The following is a 22,375-nucleotide window of genomic DNA, read 5'->3' on the forward strand; positions in this document are numbered from 1 at the left end:
CACATGGATTTGTACTGCAACCAAAGTGTGACTTTGTCTTAACATAGCTTTAGATCTTCCCTGATTTGTGGTATGGATAGATTTTCTCAGAATAGTCAGTTCAATCAGAATACAGCAGGAAGGGACCATGGAGGTCTCTAGTCCAGCCCCCTGCTCAGGCAGGAGACTCACAATTTCAGGCAAGTGGCTGTTGAGTCTCTTCTTAAAAGCCTCCAGTGATGAAATTCCCACAACTTCTAATGGCAAGCGTCTTCCACTGGTTAATTGTTCTCACTGTTAAGGAGGTTTCTTCCTTAATTCCAGGTTGCTTCTCTCCTTGATTAGTTTCCATCCGTCGTTTCTCGTCTTGCCTTCTGGTGCTTTGCAAAATACACTGACCCCTTCCTCTTTGTGTCAGCTTCTCAAATACTGGAATTTATTTATTTATTTATTTATTAATGGGATTTATATCCCGCCCTATCTCCCGAAGGACTCAGGGCGGCTAACAACAAAACATATAATAAGTACAGAAATTAAGATAAAAATAAAATTAAAATCATCTGTGCAATAAATTAAAATTAAAAATAAATTAAAAATTGTAAATATAATTAAAATGCCTGTCAGTCCAGGTCAGCCAGGTGGAAAAGGAGTGTTTTGAGGCCGCGGCGAAAGGACTGGAGATTTTGGGCCATCCGAAGCTCAGGGGGGAGCTGGTTCCACAGGGCTGGCGCTCCCACAGAGAAGGCCCTCCCCCTGGGGGTAGCCAGTCGACATTGCCTAGCTGACGGTACCCTGAGGAGGCCTTCTCTGTGTGAGCGTACTGGGCGATCCCTAGTCCCTTTTCTTCCATACCCAGTTCCTGCAACTGTTCCATGTTTTAGTCTCCAGGCCTTTAGTTGCTTTTCTCTGCACTTTTTCCAAAGTCTCAACATCTTTTCTGGAATGTGATGACCAAAACTGGATGCTCTATTCCAGATGCGGCCTTACTAAGGTTTCACAAAGCAGTACTAATACTTCACACGATTTTGATTCTATGTTGGATTGTATTAAGTTTTCAGTGCTGCCACACTGCTGGCTCATATTTAAGTGACTGTCCTAACAACTGTGTGTTCTGATTATTTTTATAATATTAGCTTCCTTTGCTAATATTGATTTGATTTTATCAGTTTTAAATTATTACTCTGATGTAAGATCATTTTATATGCAGAGCAAATCTAATGCTATTTTGAACATTCTTATACGTTTTATGTAGCTTTGTAAATCTTTTTTTTTGTACTATTTTTTTCTTTGTTGCAATTTCAAATGTTCAAATAAAGTAAAATGAAAAGGCGTGGGGAAAGATAAATCAGAGAACTAAATTCTAAGTCCTATAAAAATTGGTTAAGAAGTCTAAGCATAAGATAATAGCGCCCTTTAAAAATCTGAAAGGATGCTATGGGGACAAATGCAATTGCTCTAGAGTAGGGGTGTCAAACTCTTGGCCTGCGGACCAGGTGCGTCATGCGGTAGCCGCGCCCACCCCTTTGCCGCCAATGGCAAAACCGTCCCGAAACGTTGTGCGTCACGTGACCTCGTGAGTTTGACGTGTCTGCTCTACTGGATCTGACATTAATAGATCTTAACTTATACAGGCAAAGCAATTTTGACTGAATATTGTAAAAAAAAAAAAACTCCCAGCAGTGAGAACAATTAGTGGTGGAACCTATTATCCCAATGTGTGTTCCTCTTCTTTGGATGTGTTCATACAAAAACTAAGTAGCCATCTGTTGTAAATGATTTTAAATTAAATTCCTGAGCATCGGACTAAATAAGGGCTAAATGGTACCTTCCATCTATGTGAAATCAGCTCATATATGAAAATCATTTTTTGCAGTTCAACTGCCAGAATGTGATCAAATAAATCAGGCTTTTTCAACCTTTTTCAACCACACATAAGGTTTATGGACTTCAACTCCCAGAATGCTGGCTAGGGAATTCTGGGAACTGAAGTTCCGACAACTGAAAGTTTCAAGGTTGAAAACTACTGAACTAAACAGAATACTAGGAACAGCTTGAAATCATAACGTCAAATCTTTTTATTATTTTAAATGTTTATTCATTACAGGCAATCTGTGAAACACACAAACTATAGAACAGTAAAGATGTTGGCTAGAAAGGATAAGGTTTATAGGCATCAGTTTGGAAAAGGCTGGTGAAACCCCCAGATTAAAATTACCCCTTTCCCCAGTCTTGGAACCCAATAGGCAGACAGGCATACTTGCTGGTTTAAGAAGCTTTTATTGTGAAATATTGGATTTAGAAAAAGTACAAAAATGTCAAATGTGTGCCAGTACAGAATTTCAACACAATATACAAATGTAAGTAAGATGAAAAGCTTCACCTCAAAATGGAGATAGACATTCTAACTAAAAAAAACTGCAATTATTTACAGGCTAAATGTATATAAATAATTCAAGCCCAAGGGTTTTTTTTTCTTGCTTGATGCCAATTATTAAAAAAAACTGATTTAAATGCAAACCATAGTGTATCATCTTGGGTCTACATAACATCAAGCTCTTTTTGAAAGCCACCCAAATCTCCAGCCTTTGAAAGACTCCAATTAAAAATAAATAAGTTTCTCTTTAGACATAGTAAACTCTTGTAAATGTTCTGAAAAGGGATGTTCCACAGCTCTGGTACTTAAAAGCCAGACTGTTGGTTTTCTTCCTCTATATAATGTTCCTATTGCAGCATAAAACAGGTTTCAGTGACAATGCCTTGATCAGAAAGTCATTACGTTTCTTGTGAAAAGTTTTGACCGGTTTCTTTTTAAACAAGTCCACCAATGACAGGTAGTCATTTAATCAGAAAAAGTTATCAAAATACTCTGAAATGGAAGTCAGCAATTAAAAAAAAGTCTGAATGATAAAGCAATTCAACAGGATAGCAAAAGAGTATTCTACCCTATCTATATAATCATGTAATATCTGCAAATAGTATTTATAAATTTACAAAGTTCATCTTTAGTATACAAAAAATAAAAAAATTCTCAGTATTGTAGAAAGCAGCTTTTTGTGTGTGTTCAAATTACAAATTATTCAGTAGTCTCTTGGGAACAAACCCTCCTAAAACCGGTAGCTGGAGGCCCCAACACGGCTAGCTGATGTGCAATCCATGTGATAATAAATTGAGCACCCCTTTTATCAACTGGATTTTCCATTTAATAGAAACAAGTTTAGGTTAATAAATTTTAGGTTAATGAAACTATTTTCTGGAATGCCAATGAACTTTTCTAATGTCCTACATCGGGGGTCCCCAACCCCCAGGGCCGCGAACCTCCAACGGTTCGCAGCCTGCCAGCAATCGGGTCGTGCAGGCATAGGATGCGAAACTGACCCCTGGCCTGCGGAAAAATCGCTCTCCACGGAACCGGTCCCTAGCGCCCAAAAACGTGGGGGGGGGGGCCTGCTCTTTTGTATCATTCTCCTATAAAGAACCTTAAAAAATATCGAAGTGTTACTGGTTTTTTGTTTTTAAGCTTTACACCTCCAAATCATGATCTCCAACTTAACTTATTTCAGAGTCACTTCTTGCTTACCTGCGGGAGCAGTCTGTCTTTTTTCTTTTTCTTTTTTTTTCTTTTTCCAAATCTGGCAACTTTTTAAAGATGTGCAGGCTTCAAATCCCAGGAATTTCCCGGGCAGCACGCTAGTCGCCAAGCGGCCTGAAGTCGCCAAGTTTGAAGAACACTGTGCTAGAAACCTCTGTGCGTTTACACAGAAAGTTTGGAGAGAAACGTTCCAGGGTGCACTAGTCTGTGCAAATGCTGAGAGGTCTTCTATGCCCTGAAGAAATTGAGAGGGCCCGCAGGACACATTCAACAAACGCCTACAGATATGTATGCAATTGACGTTCCCGTAATGGTGATCCCTATGGTGACCGATCTACCTCCACAGAATCCCAGGCTCTCCCCAAAAATGCAGCTGGAGAGCCAGTCTCACTTTATTCCCTCTAGTGCAAATGGTGCCTCAGCCTGCATTACTGTCCTGTCACTGTAAAGACTGAGCCACGGTTATGTGGACAGCATGGTTTTATGTCTACACAGCTAGTTGTTGTTTTTTAAATTCTCAGTGTTAGGCATTCATCAGATTTCTCCATGGACATTTCTGTCTGCTCCGAATGTATTGGCCACAGAACATCTGCGGGACAGTGCCTTTAGCGACACAAAGCTTTCAGTGTAGACGTGTTACGTTCTCACTGTACAAAACGGCATTAAACTTCAATGCCATGTCATTAAAAGAAACACCTGGAGCGTTTTACATTAGCTCAAATATTGTCCCCCTCATCATTCAGTCAAGAACACATCACTGAGAATACAATGCAAATCAGCACTGAGATAAAATAAACCATCTATTCGTAGAAGCCCTACATTTTAAAAGCTCCCCACCCACCCCGGTTAAGTTAGGCACAGCAAGAGTTAAGACAAATACTCTCTACACAGACACATCTGTTACAGTATCTACAGCCAAAATTCATTGCCTGCCAGTACTTAGGACCTTCCCTATCATTCTAACCATTTGATCTTTGCATTTGATCCTTCTGTATATACATTTATAAATATATACATACAGGGGAACGCTGAAACATGGTTAAAGAAAAAGAAAAGTATATACAATTACCAACATCCCTATAAATAAACCGTTGGGAGAAAAGGCACTTGCAGGAGGAAGTCTACAGCGTATTTTCAGGAAAAAAACCAAACACCTTTTGTTCTGGTACTTACAATAGAGAATCTCTTTTCATTTCTATAACAGGAAATGCAAAACACCAGTTATTACTAAGAATAGAACTATTAAAATCTTTTACATATATTTATAGGTTTAAGCTTCTTGTAATAAAAGCACCATGATTTTAAACCTCAATGCACTCTTATTTGGACTGAAAGACCAAGAAGGGTTGCCAAGTCTCCAGTGCTCTTGCTCGTTGTCAAATTAGCAGCTGCTGCTGCTGGAACGTAGATCAGATTGAAAGTTGTCCTCAGATGTCTTTGTCCAGCTCCTCCGTGAGTTTTTGCTCTTGACCAGGCGACTTGCTGAAGTCCAACCCAATGCAATCAGTCTGCATGTTATTGCATGTTGTGATGACCAGGGACAGCACACTTACTGATCACCAGGGACTGGCCAGCTGCCTCCTTTTGTATGGCTGCATGGCTGCATTATATATGTATGCGTGCCTTCTTCAAACTTGTTGAAGTACTTTAGTAATCCAAATAATTTTTAATTTGCAAAAAAACAAAAACAAAACAAAACAAAAAAACAACAACCCACCTCCGTAACATTATTCAGTTAGAAAAAGGTATAGGAACTATGCCACCAACTCTGCACGCCAAAAGGTTTGTTTCTATGGAGTCTCCCCAGAGCTGATTTACCTTTCTGAGTTTAACAGCCACGAAGACCACCATCTTCTTATGGTGACGTCAGCATATTCCCGCTTTTGTCAAACTTCTTGCCCTTTGACAATGCTGCCACCTGTTTGAGCAGCTCTCTGTTCTTTGCCTACAAAAATCCAAAAGGGCCGGTGCTCCTAGTTATTTTGTACAATGTGCATTATTTTACATTGCTACATGAAGATTTGTAAAAATTAAAAAAAATTACAAAGTCTGCAAAAATACAGGGCAGTTAATACTCCATTTATATCAGGGGTCTTCAAACTTGGCCCTTTTATGACTTGTGGACTTCAACTCCCAGAATTCCTCAGCCAGTATGGCTGGCTGAGGAATTCTGGCAGTTGAAGTCCACAAGTCATAAAAGGGCCATGTTTGAAGACCCCTGTCCTAAATCCTTCCCCTAGGTGGGCTGATAAACATGGCCTTCTTGGTGAACCTGTGAAGGATTGAAAAGGATTCTCTCAAAAGGGGTGGAGGCCTCAGACACAACTTATCTCCCAATTTTATTGCTACAATTGCTACATGATTTTTTAAAATTAAAAATATTACAAAGGCTGCAAAAATATAGGGCAGTTAATGCTCCTTTTATATCAGGGGTCTTCACACTTGGCCCTTTTATGACTTCTGGACTTCAAGTCCCAGAATTCTTCAGCCAGTATGGCTGGCTGAAGAATTCTGGGAGTTGAAGTCCACAAATCATAAAAGGGCCAAGTTTGAAGACCCCTGATTTATATGAATCCTAATTTCAGGGGGGGGGGGAAGAAGAAATACACTATATTACAGATGAAGAACCCAACACAGAAAGCTGGTTCATCCAGCTTGTAGTACTACAATGGAGGACACCCCCCCTTCCACTTCTCAAATCAATTTCTACTCAGCTTGAATTTTGCTTGTCCCAATCTGCAGCTCTGAGGGAAAAAGGCAATAGTGAAGAAGGGTAAAAGGGTCTACTTCCCAGCACTCCTGCATACAGGCAGTTCTCAAGTTATGACTGTAACGGAGCTTGCCCATCATAGTTGTAACTGACCAACCCGATTTTCAACCTTTTTTTGCAGCAGTTGTCAAAACAAACAAACAAACAAAAAAGATGGTCATTAAGTAAACTGCCATTTGCTATGGGCCTGGTTTTGCCCAAAACCAGAAGTAAATGCCAGTTTTCAGCAAAACCATTGTATAATGCAGTGATGTGACTGCAGGATGCTGTAACTGTACATACAGCCCAACTGCCAAGTGCCTGATGTATAGTCACCTGTCTGCAGTGAGGTGGGAGTCTGGATTGTAAGTAACCCCAGTTAAGTTCCTCCAATTGGTTGCTAAGTGATGGGTTATAAGTTGAGAAGTAATGCTTTCAGGATAGGGCTTTTTCAGCCCACTTCTTGTACAGGCAAGGAAAAAGTGCAGGTGAAGCGTACACTACCCCCACTGAAGGACAAAAATCACTTTTGTAATGAGCCCTTGATACAAACAAAAGAGTTGTGGTGGCGCAGTGGTTAGAATCCGGTCTTGCAGGCTCATTCTGCCAACAGCCAGCAGTTCGATTCTCACCGGCTCAAGGTTGATTCAGCCTTCCATCCTTCCAAGGTTGGTAAAATGAGGACCCAGATTGTTGGGGGCCAATATGCTGACCCTCTGAACTACTTAACTGTAAAGCACTATGGAACAGTATATAAGTCTAAGTGCAATTGCTTTAAGTGGGGAGAAGGGGTAGGGGAGAAAAGTTTGGCCCTGCGGTTCCCCTCTTTCTTCCCCTGCTTCTGCACTTTAACATCTACATCAGGGGTGTCAAACTGCCGGCCCGTGGGCCGAATGCATCCATGTGAAACCACGCCCACCCCATTGCCGGCAATGGCAAAAAAGTCACAATATGTCACGTCACGTGACGTCGCACGTTTGACACCCCTGATCTACATGAAACTGCTGGGAGAAGACATCCAACGGTCTGGCATGGTGTTTACAAACCATCTAACAAAACTCAAGGGAAATCACTGAGAAATAACCCAGCTTGGACCTAGAAAACCTACTGCCTGCTTAACATTACTATGGTGTGAAAGGGACGCGGTGGCTCAGTGGGTTAGGACGCTGAGCTTGTCGATCAGAAGGTCGGCAGTTTGGCGGGTCGAATCCCGAGTGCCGCATAACAGAGTGAGCACCTGTTACCCGTCCCAGCTTCTGCCAACCTAGCAGTTCGAAAGCACGTAAAAATGCAAGTAGAAAAATAGGGTCCACTACGGTGGGAAGGTAACAGTGTTCTGTGCGCCTTTGGCATCTAGTCATGCCGGCCACATGACCACGGAGACGTCCTCGGACAAGCGCTGGCTCTTCAGCTTTGAAACGGAGATGAGCACCGGCCCCTAGAGTTGGAAACGACTAGCACTCATGTGCGGGGGAACCTTTACCTTTTTATGGTGTGAAATGTCAGAATCCAACCAGCCTTACAACGCAGGAGGAGGGTCATGTTAGTTTATGGTGGTCCAAAATCAGGGAGGGGTCTGGTAGCATGGTGGAATCTGGCACTGAGTTGCAGGAGGGAGGAGTGAAGGGACAAATCAAACACTGAGTCACTGGTGTGGAGGAAGAGGCCCAGGGATGATCTTCCCAGCATCCATATCAGGGGTCTTCAAACTTGGCCCTTTTATGACTTGTGGACTTCAACTCCCAGAATTCCTCAGCCAGCGTGCCTGGCTGAGGAATTCTGGGAGTTGAAGTCCGTAAGTCAGAAAAGAGCCACGTTTGAAGACCCCGGATTTATACGACAGTAATGCAGAGTATGCTTTAGTCTGGTAAGATTTGACTAAAGGAGAACCGCAATAAAGAAACTACTAATTCATCATTAGTCGTTCTTGGTTTCCCCTACCTTGGACAGGTAGCGCCTTTTCAGATTAACACTCTTCATTATTTACCTCTTACTACTGAATGGTTATAAAACCATTTTTTTTAAATCACATTTATATCCCGCCCTTCTCCGAAGACTCAGGGCGGCTTACAATCTAAGAAGCACAAATCAAATGTGCTTAGCAATAGCCTTCATTCTATGTATATGCCTATTTATTAGGGCTTTCACACACACCCCCAAGCGGCATTATTACAAAGTCAGCTTATTGCCCCCAACAATCTGGGTCCTCATTTTACCTACCTCGGAAGGATGGAAGGCTGAGTCAACCTTGAGCCTGGTGGGACGCGAACCTTCACTAATTGCAGGCAGCTGGTGTTACTTAAGGAGGCATTAGCCCACTGCTCCACCAATCAAAAGGCGCAAGCTTTTGTGAACTGTAGCTCACTTCATCGGATGCCAACTTTTTTTAAAAAAATAATGTTTATGAAATCAGAAAAGGTGCCACCTGACTCCTCCTGATTTTTGGGTAATACAGTGCAACGGAGCAGTACTGGGTTCAAAATGTAGGCCTCTTGGCTCTCACTCATGGATGTTCTCAGCTATTACTGAATAGCATTTACCTGTAATTGTTCTACAGTGTCCTTATGAGCTCTTTCCATACTGTTCATCTTGGTTCTTAAATTCGACTCTTGGTATTGAAAGTCCGCCTTCAGCTCAGTCAGCTGAGAAAAAGAATTGATTTACCTCTTTAAAAATACTGCCCATGGTTACTTCAATCCCCTCACCCTCAAATATCAACAACACGCATTTCTAGGTAAATGTTTAAAGATAAAGTACCCAATTTTCTTCAGCTGGTTTAAAAGCCAGAAAAAAAAACATCAGGCAGCATTAAGTAATTTATCTGTATATATAAAAGAGGCTGAGTTTATCTCTAAAACACAATGCAGTGATTTAGAATTTTGTCCATGTTTTCTGAATTATAACCAATTATAATTGTTTCAGAAGCAATTTTTAAAAAAATACAGTCCTTTTTTCTAATTTACCTGAAAATTTAACCTTGTCAAAAAAGTCTGAGCTATTGTGAAGTGGTAAGTATACATTTAAACTCTTAAGAAAAAAAGAAGAATACTATAGAATTACAGAACTGATATTATCCTAATTGCTTAAACTTTTAATGAGGTTCTTTGGCTTAATTTCTAAAGTATTTCAGGCTTTTTAGTGCTTCCAAACTAAACTGTCATCCTTTTATGATCCAAATTTTTTCCCCTAAATTTATCCAGTACATTTCTCATTTACCCAGGTGATTACTAATTTAGGGCATCTTCCCTTTGAATCCTATTTCTTTTCCAAAAAGAAGATTCTCGGTTCTCAAGTTTGATGGAAGATAGGGAATTACACACACCCTTCCCTTTCTGATATAATATTCTTGTTGAAAATGTTTGAATTGTTTTCCTTGGCATTAGAAGCGTGCCATGCCATATATTGTACATTTGCTTTAGATAATATTGCTGGCTACAGCAGTGATTTTCTTGTGCCCTGTTGATTTTTGCAACAGATGCAACTCAAGACTATTTTAATATATTGAGGAAGTAGAAACTTGAGGAATATTAACCCTTTATCATTCTAAATTTGATGAAACTAAAATTGTTACACAGTACTTACTGTGGACATGTTACGGAACTCATCACTTCACTTGAGTATGCGTGTCTTAATAATCAAGCTGACTGTATAACAAACTTAAATGCGGCAGTGGAGTAAAGTTCTTTTCCAAGATGAAAAACTGTATATTAAAGTAATTTTCTAGACAACTTTCAAAACCACTCCCCACGTTATAATGTGCAGCCTTACTTATAGATTTTTAGGCACTCAGACTTATTTGCATCATTTTACGTTATATGAGTAATTACATAAATTGACTCAAATGACATTAATTTACATAAATTGTCTTAAAACTACTTGGGAAACAATGGAGTCTGTTTTCTGAGGTCAAGTCCCGATGCAGCTATTATCTGTTGTTTTTGCAAGTCCACGGAGGGAGGATCTGGAGGCTTAGCTGCATTTTTAAATATCTGACAAACACTTAAGATACAAATGGAATACTTCTAAAGTAGCTACTGAAATGACTAAACCATTCACCTTTTTATCCTTCTCCAGTATAGTCTGATCTCTTTGTTGCAAGAGACGTTTCAGTGACATCACTTCTTCTTTCAACTGACTTATTAGAACAAAGTTGTCGGTGCCTCCGCTGTCTGCTGACTGATTTATAGAGCTACTGTAAAAAAAAATAGCATCAAATGTAACTAAAGGCAGAAACAAACTGCATCCCAAGTATACGCATTTATCTGTTTGATACAGATAATCCTTGACTTGATAACCATTTGTTTAATGACCAAAGTTACAACCGCACTGAAAAAAAGTCACTTATAAACTGTGGTCATACTTATGACCATTGCAGCATCCTCAGTTACCTGATTAAACAGAATAACAAGAGTTGAAAGGGATCTTAGAGATCTTCTAGTCCAGGGGTAGGCAACCTTGGCTTTTATGACTCGTGGACTTCAACTCCCAGAATTCCTGAGCCAGCATGGCTGGCTCAGGAATTCTAGGAGTTGAAGTCCAAGAGTCATAAAAGAGCCAAGGTTGCCTACCCCTGTTCTAGTCCAACCTCCTCCTCAGGCAGGAAACCTTATATGATTTCAGATAAATGGTTGCCCAGTCTGCTCTTTAAAACTTCCCGTGTTGGAGCATTCACAGCTTCTATAGGCAAGTCGTTCCACTGATTAATTGTTCTAACAGTCAGCAAATTTCTCCTGAGTTCTAGGTTGCTTCTCTCTTTGATTAGTTTCCATCTGTTGCTTCTTGCCCTGCCTTTAGGTGCTTTGGAGAATAGTGTGACTCCTTCTTTGTGGCAATCCTTTAAATATTGGAGGACTGCTATCATATCCCCCCTAGTTCTTCTTTTTATGAACCTAGGTAAAGGTTCCCCCGCACATGCGTGCTAGTCGTTTCCAACTCTAGGGGCTGGTGCTCATCTCCGTTTCAAAGCCAAAGAGCCAGCGCTTGTCCGAGGACGTCTCCGTGGTCATGTGGCCGGCATGACTAGACGCCAAAGGCGCACGGAACGCTGTTACCTTCCCACCGGAGTGGTCCCTATTTTTCTACTTGCATTTTTACGTGCTTTTGAACTGCTAGGTTGGCAGAAGCTGGGACGAGTAACATGCGCTCACTCTGCTACGCGGCATTCGGGATTTGACCCGCCAAACTGCTGACCTTCTGATCGACAAGCTCAGCGTCCTAACCCACTGAGCCACTGCGTCCTTTTTATGAACCTAGACGTACCTAATTCCAGCAACCGTTCCTTATATGTTTTAGCCTCCAGTCCCCTGATCATCTTTGTTGCTCTTCTCTGTACTCTTTCTAGAGTCTTAACATCTTTTTTACATTGTGGCAACCAAAAACTTTGGGTGCTTGGCAACTGCCATGTATTTACAATGGTTGCATTGTCGGGGATCCTGGAATTGTCATCTGCAACCTTTCTAGGGAGCTTCTGACAAGCAAAGTCAACAGAGGGAAGCCAGATCCACTTAACAAACATACAATTCACTTAACAACTCTATAGTGATTTGCTTAAGAATCTGGGCAAAAATGGGGCATGACTCACTGAACACCTGCCTTGCTTAGCAGCAGAAATTTTGGGCTCAATTGTGGTCATAAGTTAAACACTACCTATGATATATTTATGCACTGCCTGCCATCTCCTCCATTGTAAGCAGATTTTATCCATCCTTTGTGTCAGGTACCGTATTTTTCGGACCATAAGATGCACTTTTTTCCCCCAAAAGTGGGGGGGGAAAACGAGGGTGCGTCTTATGGTCCGAAGGTGATCCGTATGGCCAGCCCCAACCTCTGCAAGTGGAGCACAAATCGGCACGTGCTGAGAAACGCCGATCTCGCGCTCCTGCAAACTCCCTTGCTCGGGTTCAGCTTCCCTTGCTACAAGAGAAAGCAGGCTGAAAGGGAGTGAGGGAGATTGCCAGGAATGCAAATCGGCTGATGTCGCGCTGCTGCAATCTGCCTCGTTTCAGCCTTTCTCTTGTAGCAAGGGAAGCTGAAACCGAGCAAGGGAGTTTGCAGGAGCGCGAGATTAGCCGATTCGCATTTCTGGCAATCTCCCTCACTCCGTTTCAGCTTGCTTTCTCTTGTAGCAAGGGAAGCTGAAACTGAGCGAGGGAGTTTGCAGGAGCACGAGATCGGCCGATTCGCATTTCTGGCAATCTCCCTCACTCCGTTTCAGCTTGCTTTCTGCAAGAGAAAGCCGGGTTGCAGGGCCGCCTCCGCGGGTACTGCTCTAATGCAGAGAGGGAAGGACAAAGAGGGAGGGAAGGAAGGAAGGAAGGAAGGAAGGAAGGAAGGAAGGAAGGAAGGGACAATGGGAGAGGGAGGGAAAGAGAGAGAGAGAGAAAGAGAGGGAGAGAGAGAGAAGGAGAAAGAATTTTTTTCTTGTTTTCCTGCTCTAAAAACTGGGTGCGTCTTATGGTCCAGTGCGTCTTATGGTCCGAAAAATACGGTAATTGACACGTTTTAAAAGGACCACTTATATTTGAGCATTAACTTCCAAAGGGTCGGAAACTTGCTTAATGAAGCAGTTGGGTTTTTTTATGTGAATAACAGTTAACTGAGAGATTCATTTTTCACATACGATGTACAGATAGTCCTCAATTTATAACCAGTCACTTAGCCACTGTTCAAAGTTATGACAGACCCCATAAAAGGTACTTATGATGGCCAGTGTTCGACGTTCTCACTGCCACCCCCCCCCACAGTCACGTGACCCTATTTTGCACACTTGACAACCAGCCCAAGTTGACAGCCATTTGCAGGATCCCTCAGTCGCATAGCCACAATTTATGTTTTCGCCAGAGCCCAGTGTTCACTGAATGTCCCAGAGCAAACAATGGGTTGCTTAATGACTGCTACAAAAGTCACAACATTGCGTGAGGTCATGTGATCACTCATTTAATGACTGTAATTGTGGGATCAATTTAGGTAAGTCAAGGACTACCCATATTTAAAATAAAATAGATTCACAAGGGTTAAATTTGCCACTGCTGCCATTAGACTGATTTTCTGATTCAATGTTAGTTCATTTATCTCAAGAACTGCTGGTAGCAGAATTTTCAACAAAGATTTAGGCTAGTTTTGTAGAAATCTCCAAAGATCAAGAACTGGAATAATATTCATGTTGAAATTGGGGAAAAAATGGAAAAAGTATGAACTCTATTTGTTCATACAATGTTTTATTTAACAGAGCAGAAAAAATATATATTCAGAACTGTATTTTTACCTATCTCCATTAGATGGCTTGGATTCCATTTTGGGCTTTTTCTTTGGAGTTTCATTCTGAATAGCTGAAGAGGATTTATGGCTGCAAAGAAACATTAAGAATATTGCGTGACATATGGTCATATAGCCACATTTTACCCAAAACAGCATGCAGTATTATATATTATAAATTTATTACATATAAATATTACAAATTTAAAGCTGAGGCAAGGATTCCCTTGCATCAGGCCCAATCTGTCCTCTCAGCTTCTCTCTCAACTTTTAAAAGCAAATGTCCATCATTCCTAATTCTTTTAATGCTTAACTGTCACTCAAGGAACATTTGAAGCACATTCTACAGTTAATGCAATGCTATCTGTGCCCTCCCTAAAAAAATCACCAGCCTTTTAGACAGCAATTAAGATTTTCAAAAAGCCTTCACTGTTGTCAGTGAAATATTTTTAAAAGTTAATACAGGTGGCAAAGTTTAACTTTCTCTTCTCTAGTGCTATGCTGTCAATCAGCCCGTTAGTTTCAAGGCTGATAAAGAGGCAATTCTGTCCTCGCCAGTTCTGATAACCACATTTTTCATTTGCTGGCATCTACCACTTCATAAGGGGAAAGAAACAACAAAAAGTTTCCAATCCAGACACAAAGCAAGAAATGTCTTTTTCAATACTATTTACCTCTGCTTCCATAACCCCTGATCTTCTTCTGGGCTCAGACTGCTGATTCTAAAATACAAAAATGCAGAACGTTGAACCAGCTTATGAGTAATATTCCAATATCTGGCTTTAGTCGGTAACTTCAGAAACTGAATGGTTTGAAAAGATGGAGACAAGAAAGCAAATAGGGTTGGGTTTTTTTTGTCAAATAAGGAGTCGGACAATTTTTGTGGGCCTCCATGCCGTTGCAGGTACCGTATTTTCCGGCGTATAAGACGACTGGGCGTATAAGACGACCCCCCAACTTTTGAGATGATTTTCATGGGTTAAAAAGTCGTCTTATACGCCGGAAAATACGGTAATCCTTGCTTAGTGACTACCTTGGACAATTATCTCTGCAATTACAAAGGTGATGAAAAAGTAACTCTGTGATTGATAGCCACATCTATGAACACAGCAGCATCTTCTCTCACTTATATGCTCATAATTAGTTAGTACATTTCTCCTATGCTTGATCTATTCTCTCTCCCCCCCAGCAAAAGAGATTGCCTAAACCAGGGGTAGGCAACCTTGGCATTTATGACTCATGGAGTTCAATTCCCAGAATTCCTGAGTCAGCATAGCTGACTCAGGAATTCTGGGAGTTGAAGTTCATGAGTTATAAAAGAGCCAAGGTTGCCTACCCCTGGCCTAAACAATCTCTTCTTGAGCTACTTTTGGCTTCATCCCAGCGCTCTCTAAAAAATGCTAACCCCAAATTAACAAGCTTAGTTCTGTGACCTTAACTAGTTTGATCAGAACTTTCCCTGACAATGAAAACAGTTGGGATAGGTTGAGGCGTGCGTGTTCCACACAGCCATATTCCTGACCAATATACAGTCTCTAACAGTCACACCAAGATCCTATATTGATAGGGGTCCCCAAACCCTGAGCTGTGGCCCAGTACTGGTCTGCAGACCACTCGGAACCGAGCCACAGAAGGGGTAAAAGTGTGCACGCATGCAGCTCCACTTGCATGAGCAGCAGGCAAGCGCAAGCAGCTCCGTTGGCGCAAGCTACGGGTGTGCCTCCACAAAGCTGGAAAGGTTGGGGGACCGCTGCTTGTATGGTCCAAGTTGTCCAGTGAGAACTGCAACCGCCTCTGAACAAAGTATATCTTTGCCACATCGCCATCTGAGTTCTGAACAATGTGTCTTATAAAAGGAATCTGTTGCATTCACAAGAAGCTACGTATTTCTTTATTTATTTAAATCCACCACTTCGCAAGAATGTGTCTCCTAGGATGGCTCAATTTCGAAGCTCCTCGTAGCACTTACTTGTGATGGCCGCTGCTGTGATGATGGTGGTGATGGTGGTGGTGGGAGTGACGGTGGTGATGGTGGTGTTTCAAATGATGCTGGTCTTTTTCAGTAATAGATGTAGAAGAATTAGAATGTGAAGACCCTAAGCTCTTCCTCTGTTCCTTGGTCTTCTGCAGTACTCTCTTGTAGGACAGAGTACAAAGCCAACACAACAGCTTCCCATCAACCTTTTGGGAAATCATTCGCAGCAAGTTATGTTACACGTACTGAGTGCTAAAAAGACACACAACAGCCAAAATAAAATTATCAAATACTACTGCTGTTATCCTTGCACACAGATCTTAATATAAACAAGAATATGAATACGTGTGTATATATACGGCATCGGCAGCATATCAAAGAAAGCATGCTAGACATTGTAGAAAATTTTGTGTGTGTGTGTGTGGGGGGGGGAAATCTAATTTGACTTCAATCTGTTTTATCTTTCCAAGGACTGTGGCTGGTTTAGGCAAAGAGATTATTTAGGGCATTCCGTTACCACTATCTTTGTTCATATAACAAAATAATGTATTCTTGAGGACAAAGGGCAGCCCAGGTTCTTGTGTTTTGATAAATATGTTGAGCTACGCAAATTGACATTTTAAATTGGTATCCTGCCTTTATTTTTAGAAATAACTCAAGGTGGGAAATACATCCAATACATCCTCCTCTATTTTCCCTACCACAACAATCCTGTGAGGTGGGTTCATCTGAGGACTGGCCCAAAGTCACCCAGCTGGCTTTCATGCCTAAGGCCATAAACTCATGACTTCCTGCTTTCTAGGCTGGTGCCTGAACCACTAGATCAGGGGTAGGCAACCTCGGCTCTTTTATGACTCATGGACTTCAACTCCCAGAATTCCTGAGTCAGCTATGCTGACTCAGGAATTCTGGGAGTTGAAGTCCATGAGTCATAAAAGAGCCGAGGTTGCCTACCCCTGCACTAGATAAACTGGCTCTTCGATGTATGTCCTATACATGATGAATTCCTAAGGCTACAGTACTACAGTACCCTGAATTCTATGAAGAACAAATAAATATAAACGACTACTGCAATAGCTTATAGCACATAAATAGTAACTGGGCAAATTATAGACCAAATTTTGACACAGACATTATTTGTACCTCGTTAACATGTAAGAAAAATCCGTGTAATTACTTTTGTTGTCCACTGTTTTGCCAAATCAAATTAATTAGTTCATAATCTTATGAACTCTGAGGTGATACACAGACGTATATAAACCCTAACCCAGAAACATACGAAGGGATTCCTTTTATACTTGGAAGTAGTCATTTTAAATGTAATATAAAAGGCAGTTTTCTTTTAGAAAACGTCAGATCAACAATCTAGTTTGTAATCTAGTTTTGTAAGACATAAGGAAAAGGGATACCATGCAGACCTTTTATATATATCAGGGGCGTCAAAACTGCCGACCTACGGGCTGGATGCATCATCCCAAAGCTGTGCCCACCCCATTGCCGGCAATGGAGAAAAAGCTCCGATACATTGTGTGATGTCGCGGGTTTGACATGTCTGATATATATCAATATCAATAGATAGATCGATCAAGATTTGGTCATTGCTATGGATATTCCTCCATGTAGGACTTAGTAGCCTAACTAAAGATTCAGGTCTGACTTGGCAGAGTGGAGCGTAAGTTGGATTTTACTCAGTTGATTTGAGATCAATTTTGCACCACCAATTTTACAGCAAACTTTTATTTATAATCACCAAAGCCTACCTTTCTTCTTCCTTCTTCTTTGCGGTCAAAAGCACATTGCTGCTTACACTGTTCACAGGTCTGAGGTGGCCCATATTTTTTTTCAGAGTTTGTACAGCGCTGACATTTTGTACCAATAAAAGCAGCAATGATGTTGCAGTACTGACAAGGTTTCGGCTGGAAAAAATGGGTTAGAAACTCTTAAAAATATGTTAAGTTGTTGAGAACTGAAAATCAATGGGGGGGGGGAGAGATAAAATAATTATACAGGGGGCTGAAGACAGATTGTCATCAAACACAGTACTTGCACACTAGAAGAGCGTTAAGTTTTATAACTGGAACAAGAGATAATGGGTTATAATCCCTTCGAAAACATTTAGAGCTTCAGTATCTAATATCTCATATAATTCCAATCAGTGTCTGAAACTGCTTCATAAAATTAGAATTGCATTCCTCTGGATGTCTACATTAGGCATAAAATCCTTATCTGCTACCAAAAAACTCAAAACAATCCCCTCAGTTTTGTTTATTAATGAATTGTCAGTATGCATGGATCACTTCTCTTCACATCACATAACCAAGGAAAATTGCAATTGCTATCCCAGAAAATTGCTCTATTATTTCAAACAAATAAGGGTAAAATGTCTACAATTTGTGTAGGAATCTAGACAATTGTAGTTTAGCAACCCAATCACAAATACGACTACAGATGTTAACTTACCGTTCCAAATTGTTTCACATTTTGGGCGCACTTCTTGCATATTGTATTAGTTTTGCTGAAAAAAAAGCAAAATTCGAAATTTTAGCTACTTAGCTATCAACCGCTTACCTATATATTATTGCTGAAAAGGAGAAAGTTGTGAATTAACATGTTGCTCTTAAGGTTCTCAAAGAATAGGTTATTGCCACATAAATTAAGAAGAGAACAAATTTTCCATACAGAAAAAAATGAGAATAGTCTAGGTATATTAGTTCTATAGGAATTTTCATCAAAACGAACAAATGTACTATTATAACTTCTCAGACACCATTAACCACTAAAGTTTCTACTCAGTGTGTCATTTTAAATCCTAATTTTTAAATTATTGAGGACTTAACTGAATATATTAATGCAAGTAAGCTACATAAATTCTTAACTGAGATTAAAGATAGTACTGCATTAGTAAAAAGTTTAAAAATGATATATTGGGAACTAAAGCCACATTCTACTATGCCATATAAGGCTTAAATTATTAACAGTATGGAAATTTGCTAGCACTCGGACCATCAAGTGGAGTTCGAGGCTACCATCTGAAAAAATATTAAGACATGCCACTAAATGGGAAAGAAAAAACACAATGCAGCCCTAATGAAACTCATGTAGGTATCTTAGGAAGAAAAGTAGGGCAGCATTTTCTAACATGGTATTTTCCTGGGGTGTAGAGGCTACAATTCCAAGAATTCTCAGCAAGCCGAACTAGATAGGAATTTAAGCTCCATGCATGGCATTTCCATAGCCACCAACATTTACTTTTCTTCAACAATCCTTTGTTCATTAATATATTTATTTAACTTACCTCTCTTGCTGAAACTCTGATCGGCAGTAAGTACATTTTACAATGGGGTGCGCAATCCGACATTCCTAGAAGAGATAACCAATATTTTATTGAAGTGCAACAAGCGATATTAGGTGCATTAGATTTTACCTTGCAAAACATTTGTCATCTGAGGTAGTAAAATAGGAAGCTATTCTTGATTATTGGACTAACAATATAATTTATTAGAACAGAACAGTACCCTTGGCAGACTACTGTACAAAATTAATTTACTGCAAGTTAATTTTTCAAATAAAGATGGACAGGTAGTCCTCAACTTACAACCATTTGTTTAATGACCTTTCAAAGTTACAGTGGTACTGAAAAAAAATGACTTACAACTAACCTTGACACTTATGACCATTAAAGAATCTTCAGTCACGTGATCAAAATTTGGGCTAGGCAACTAGCATGTACTTATGACAGTTGCAGTGTCCCAGAGTCACGTAGTCGCCATTTTCAACCTTCCCAGCCAGCTTCCCACAAGCAAAGTCAATGGGGGAAACCAGATTCTCTTCATAACTGTAATTCACTTTACAGCTGCAGTGATTTGCTTAACAACCATGGCAAAGGTCATAAAATCAGGTGTGACTGACTTAAGAACCAGCTTAGCAATGGGAATTCTGGTCCCAAATGTGGTCTCAAGTCAAGGACTACCCATAGGCAATATGTTTTAACAACTTTTGGATATTTTAAACATAAATATTGCAATAAAAATCATTCACAAAATCAGTAGTGTCACACACAGCTTAAGTACTTTGCTCTGCAGTGGAAACAATTTTTTTATTTATTTTTATTTATTTTTATTTTATTTATTTATTTTATTGCCTCTATACCATTTTAATTGAATGACTTTATGCAGCTATTATCATTTAAAAAATACCCATGCTGCTGAAGCCAAGTTTTGCTAAGGAGTTTCACTTCAAATATATGTATATGTATATATTATGTATATTATTACATAAGAAAGCACAGACAATACAGATGCAGACAGAAACCCACAACCATTTTTGGCATGTTTGTAATTTTCCATTTTTTTATTGCTTTGTTTTGATATTATGAATTCCTGAAACTACTGTAAATGCCTTGGAATGTACCAGCTACTAGATCCATCTAACAGTCTGTGATGATTTTGTAACTGCCTAGGAAAATTTATATCATAAAAGACCACAGCTTTTCTTTTTAAGAGAAAACAGATGTCTCTTCCTTGCTAAAATTGGATGCATACAACTGATTCTTTCAATTTCAAATATCTATGTAGCAGTGAATTTATGTTTTAAATCTCAGGATAAAAGCCCAATCTATAGAGATATCAGTATATCTTACCCTTCCGCTCCCCAAATGTAGAAATAGATACACTGTGCATTTTTCCATCCATGGAAATTTTCCAGTATATCTCATTTCCTAAGAAATTAGTTCGAGGGGGGAATAAAAACCTGGATGAGGTCAAGAGCTCCAACAGTAAGTGTCAAATTTGAAACCAGACTGCCATTCTGAACAGCACTACATGTCATACAGTTGTCCTTATTTTATTGATTTATGTTCTGCCTTTATTATTTTTACAAATAATTCAGGGCAGGGAACATATATAACACACCTTCCACCCTCTATTTTTCCCCACAACAACTGTCTGGTTTTCTAGCCTAGTGGCTTAAACACTAAACCAAACTTGTTCTTTTACTACCCAGAAATTTTGACATTTCCTGCTGATTTTCTACCCTGGGGGGGGGGGGAAATCCCACCCTACTTTCATCAGAAGGAACCACAGATGGCTACAAGGTGCAATTCAGCAGGCAACATGGCACAGCATCAGTTTTTGTAAGGTTTTGTAAGGCAGGGGTGGGGAACTACAGTCTTTTTTTAATGACTTGTGGACTCCAACTCCCAGAATTCCTGAGGCAGCCATGCTGCCTCAGGAATTCTGGGAGTTGAAGTCCACAAGTCATTAAAAAAAAGGCCGTAGTTGTTCGCAGGAATGGAAAAAGAAGTCCGCTCCTACAGTACAGTACAAAGCCTTGAAACCTTCTGCCCTAATATTATTACTAATACTAATCGCATTTCCCTTCTGATGACTTTTTTATACTTATACGGTGTCAAGAGTTTACTTTTAAGTAAAATTTTAATTGTTTTAAATTTTGTAATTGTGGTATTGAGGCTTTGGGAGGAGTTGGTGGTGGCAGCAGCATGCTCCAGGGGCGAAAAGAAGCAAGGCCTCTTTAAGGAAAGGGTGGAAGAGTCAGGATCAGAAAAAGGAAAGAAGGCGAGGTTGTCAGAATACAAGCTAACTTGAGGGCTAATCCACATGGAGCCCCATTTCCATCTGTCCTGTTTGCCATCGTTCACTCCCTAGAGACTAAAATGGACAATGTAAAATTTGAGCGGGTCCCCCAAACAAGGAGTATATATCGGAGGTAGTGACCCTTTGAGAGCTGTATGCCACGAAATTTCATTTTGATGTATGCCGATTGGTGTACATTCAAAGTGACAATAAAGTTATCATCATCATTGTTTCTTTTAAAAACCTTGTGAACCGCCCTGAGTCCTACGGGAAAAGGGCGGTATATAAGTCTAACACACTAAACCAGGGGTCTTCAAACTTGGCAACTTTAAGACTTGTGGACTTCAACTCCCAGAATTCCTCAGCCAGCAAGCCTAGCTGAGGAATTCTGGGAGTTGAAGTCCACAAGTCATAAAAGGGCCAAGTTTGAAGACCCCTGCACTAAACTAACTAAACTTTAAGTAACCATCTGGGCTCTGCCGCTGAATAATGCACGAAAAAGCAAAGTTGGGTTATTTTCACTGGGGTGGTGTGGGGTGTGTGTGTGTGTGTGTGTGCACGTGATCAAAGAAACACGTGTGTGAAAGTATACGTGACTATAGGTGTGTCTGAATATTAAGTGCGTGCTAATGTGCGAAAGCGTGGATCATTTTTACCTGGAAGGCTTCTAATCCTAATAAAAGCTCAAGTATTCGCTCCGGCCGGGCGAAAGCCTTTCTTCCAAGCCTCCAATCAAAAGCCGCCTGGCCGGTCGCAGCCACCCACGCAACCCTCCCTCCCTTCCTCCCGCCGCCTCCGCCCTCGGAAGCGGCACCTTGCAGAGCTGCTGTCCCTGGGAGAGCTCCTCGAAAGGGTAGCGCTGGTTGCACTTGGTGCAGGCGTAGAGAGCCGGGGCCGCGCCGGATCCCGCGCCCGCCGCCGTCGCCGCCGCCACGATCGCCGCCCCAGAAGCCCCGGATGTTGCCGCCATCCGCCTTCCTCTCGGCCTAGAGGGAGCCACGGCCGGCCGGCCGCCAGCCCGCCCGAGAGGAAATCCAAGCCAGACGAACCGCGGTTCGATCCTCGCCGCCGCCACCGCTTCCCGGCGTCGATAGGCCGCGCCTCTTCCTTGTGTCAGCGGCGGGGCCCGAACCCGTTTTTTTTTCTCTCCTCCCTCCTTTCTCACACAAACAGAGGGAGAGCGCGAGCGAAGGGAGCGAATGAACGCCCGGCGAGGCGGGTCCGCTTCCTCGGCCAAT

At 41.0% G+C, this 22,375-nt stretch overlaps 1 protein-coding gene across 4 annotated transcripts; it reads right to left on the reverse strand.

Moving 5' to 3' along the window:
• Positions 1 to 2,039: 2,039 nt before the first annotated feature.
• On the reverse strand, positions 2,040 to 22,329 carry FAM76B (family with sequence similarity 76 member B). Of its 4 annotated transcripts, XM_081326872.1 has the most exons (11): positions 21,952 to 22,329; positions 18,842 to 18,906; positions 18,007 to 18,061; positions 17,307 to 17,462; positions 15,541 to 15,752; positions 14,246 to 14,293; positions 13,582 to 13,662; positions 10,374 to 10,509; positions 8,858 to 8,959; positions 5,387 to 5,513; positions 2,040 to 4,763 (listed from the first exon to the last, which is right to left on the reverse strand). In XM_081326872.1, exons 1-10 carry the CDS (start codon positions 22,105 to 22,107, stop codon positions 5,424 to 5,426), a joined length of 1,101 nt encoding a protein of 366 aa, XP_081182998.1. In that variant the 5' UTR covers positions 22,108 to 22,329; the 3' UTR covers positions 2,040 to 4,763; positions 5,387 to 5,423. The 4 variants fall into 4 exon arrangements, with proteins under 4 accessions (XP_081182998.1, XP_081182999.1, XP_081182997.1 ...); XM_081326873.1 differs by having other exon boundaries at positions 2,040 to 5,513; positions 10,374 to 10,506; XM_081326871.1 differs by having other exon boundaries at positions 2,040 to 5,513.
• Positions 22,330 to 22,375: the final 46 nt, after the last annotated feature.

The sequence above is a fragment of the Vipera berus genome, assembly GCF_964194415.1.
Source record: "Vipera berus genome assembly, chromosome: 4".
Taxonomy (NCBI): domain Eukaryota; kingdom Metazoa; phylum Chordata; class Lepidosauria; order Squamata; family Viperidae; genus Vipera; species Vipera berus.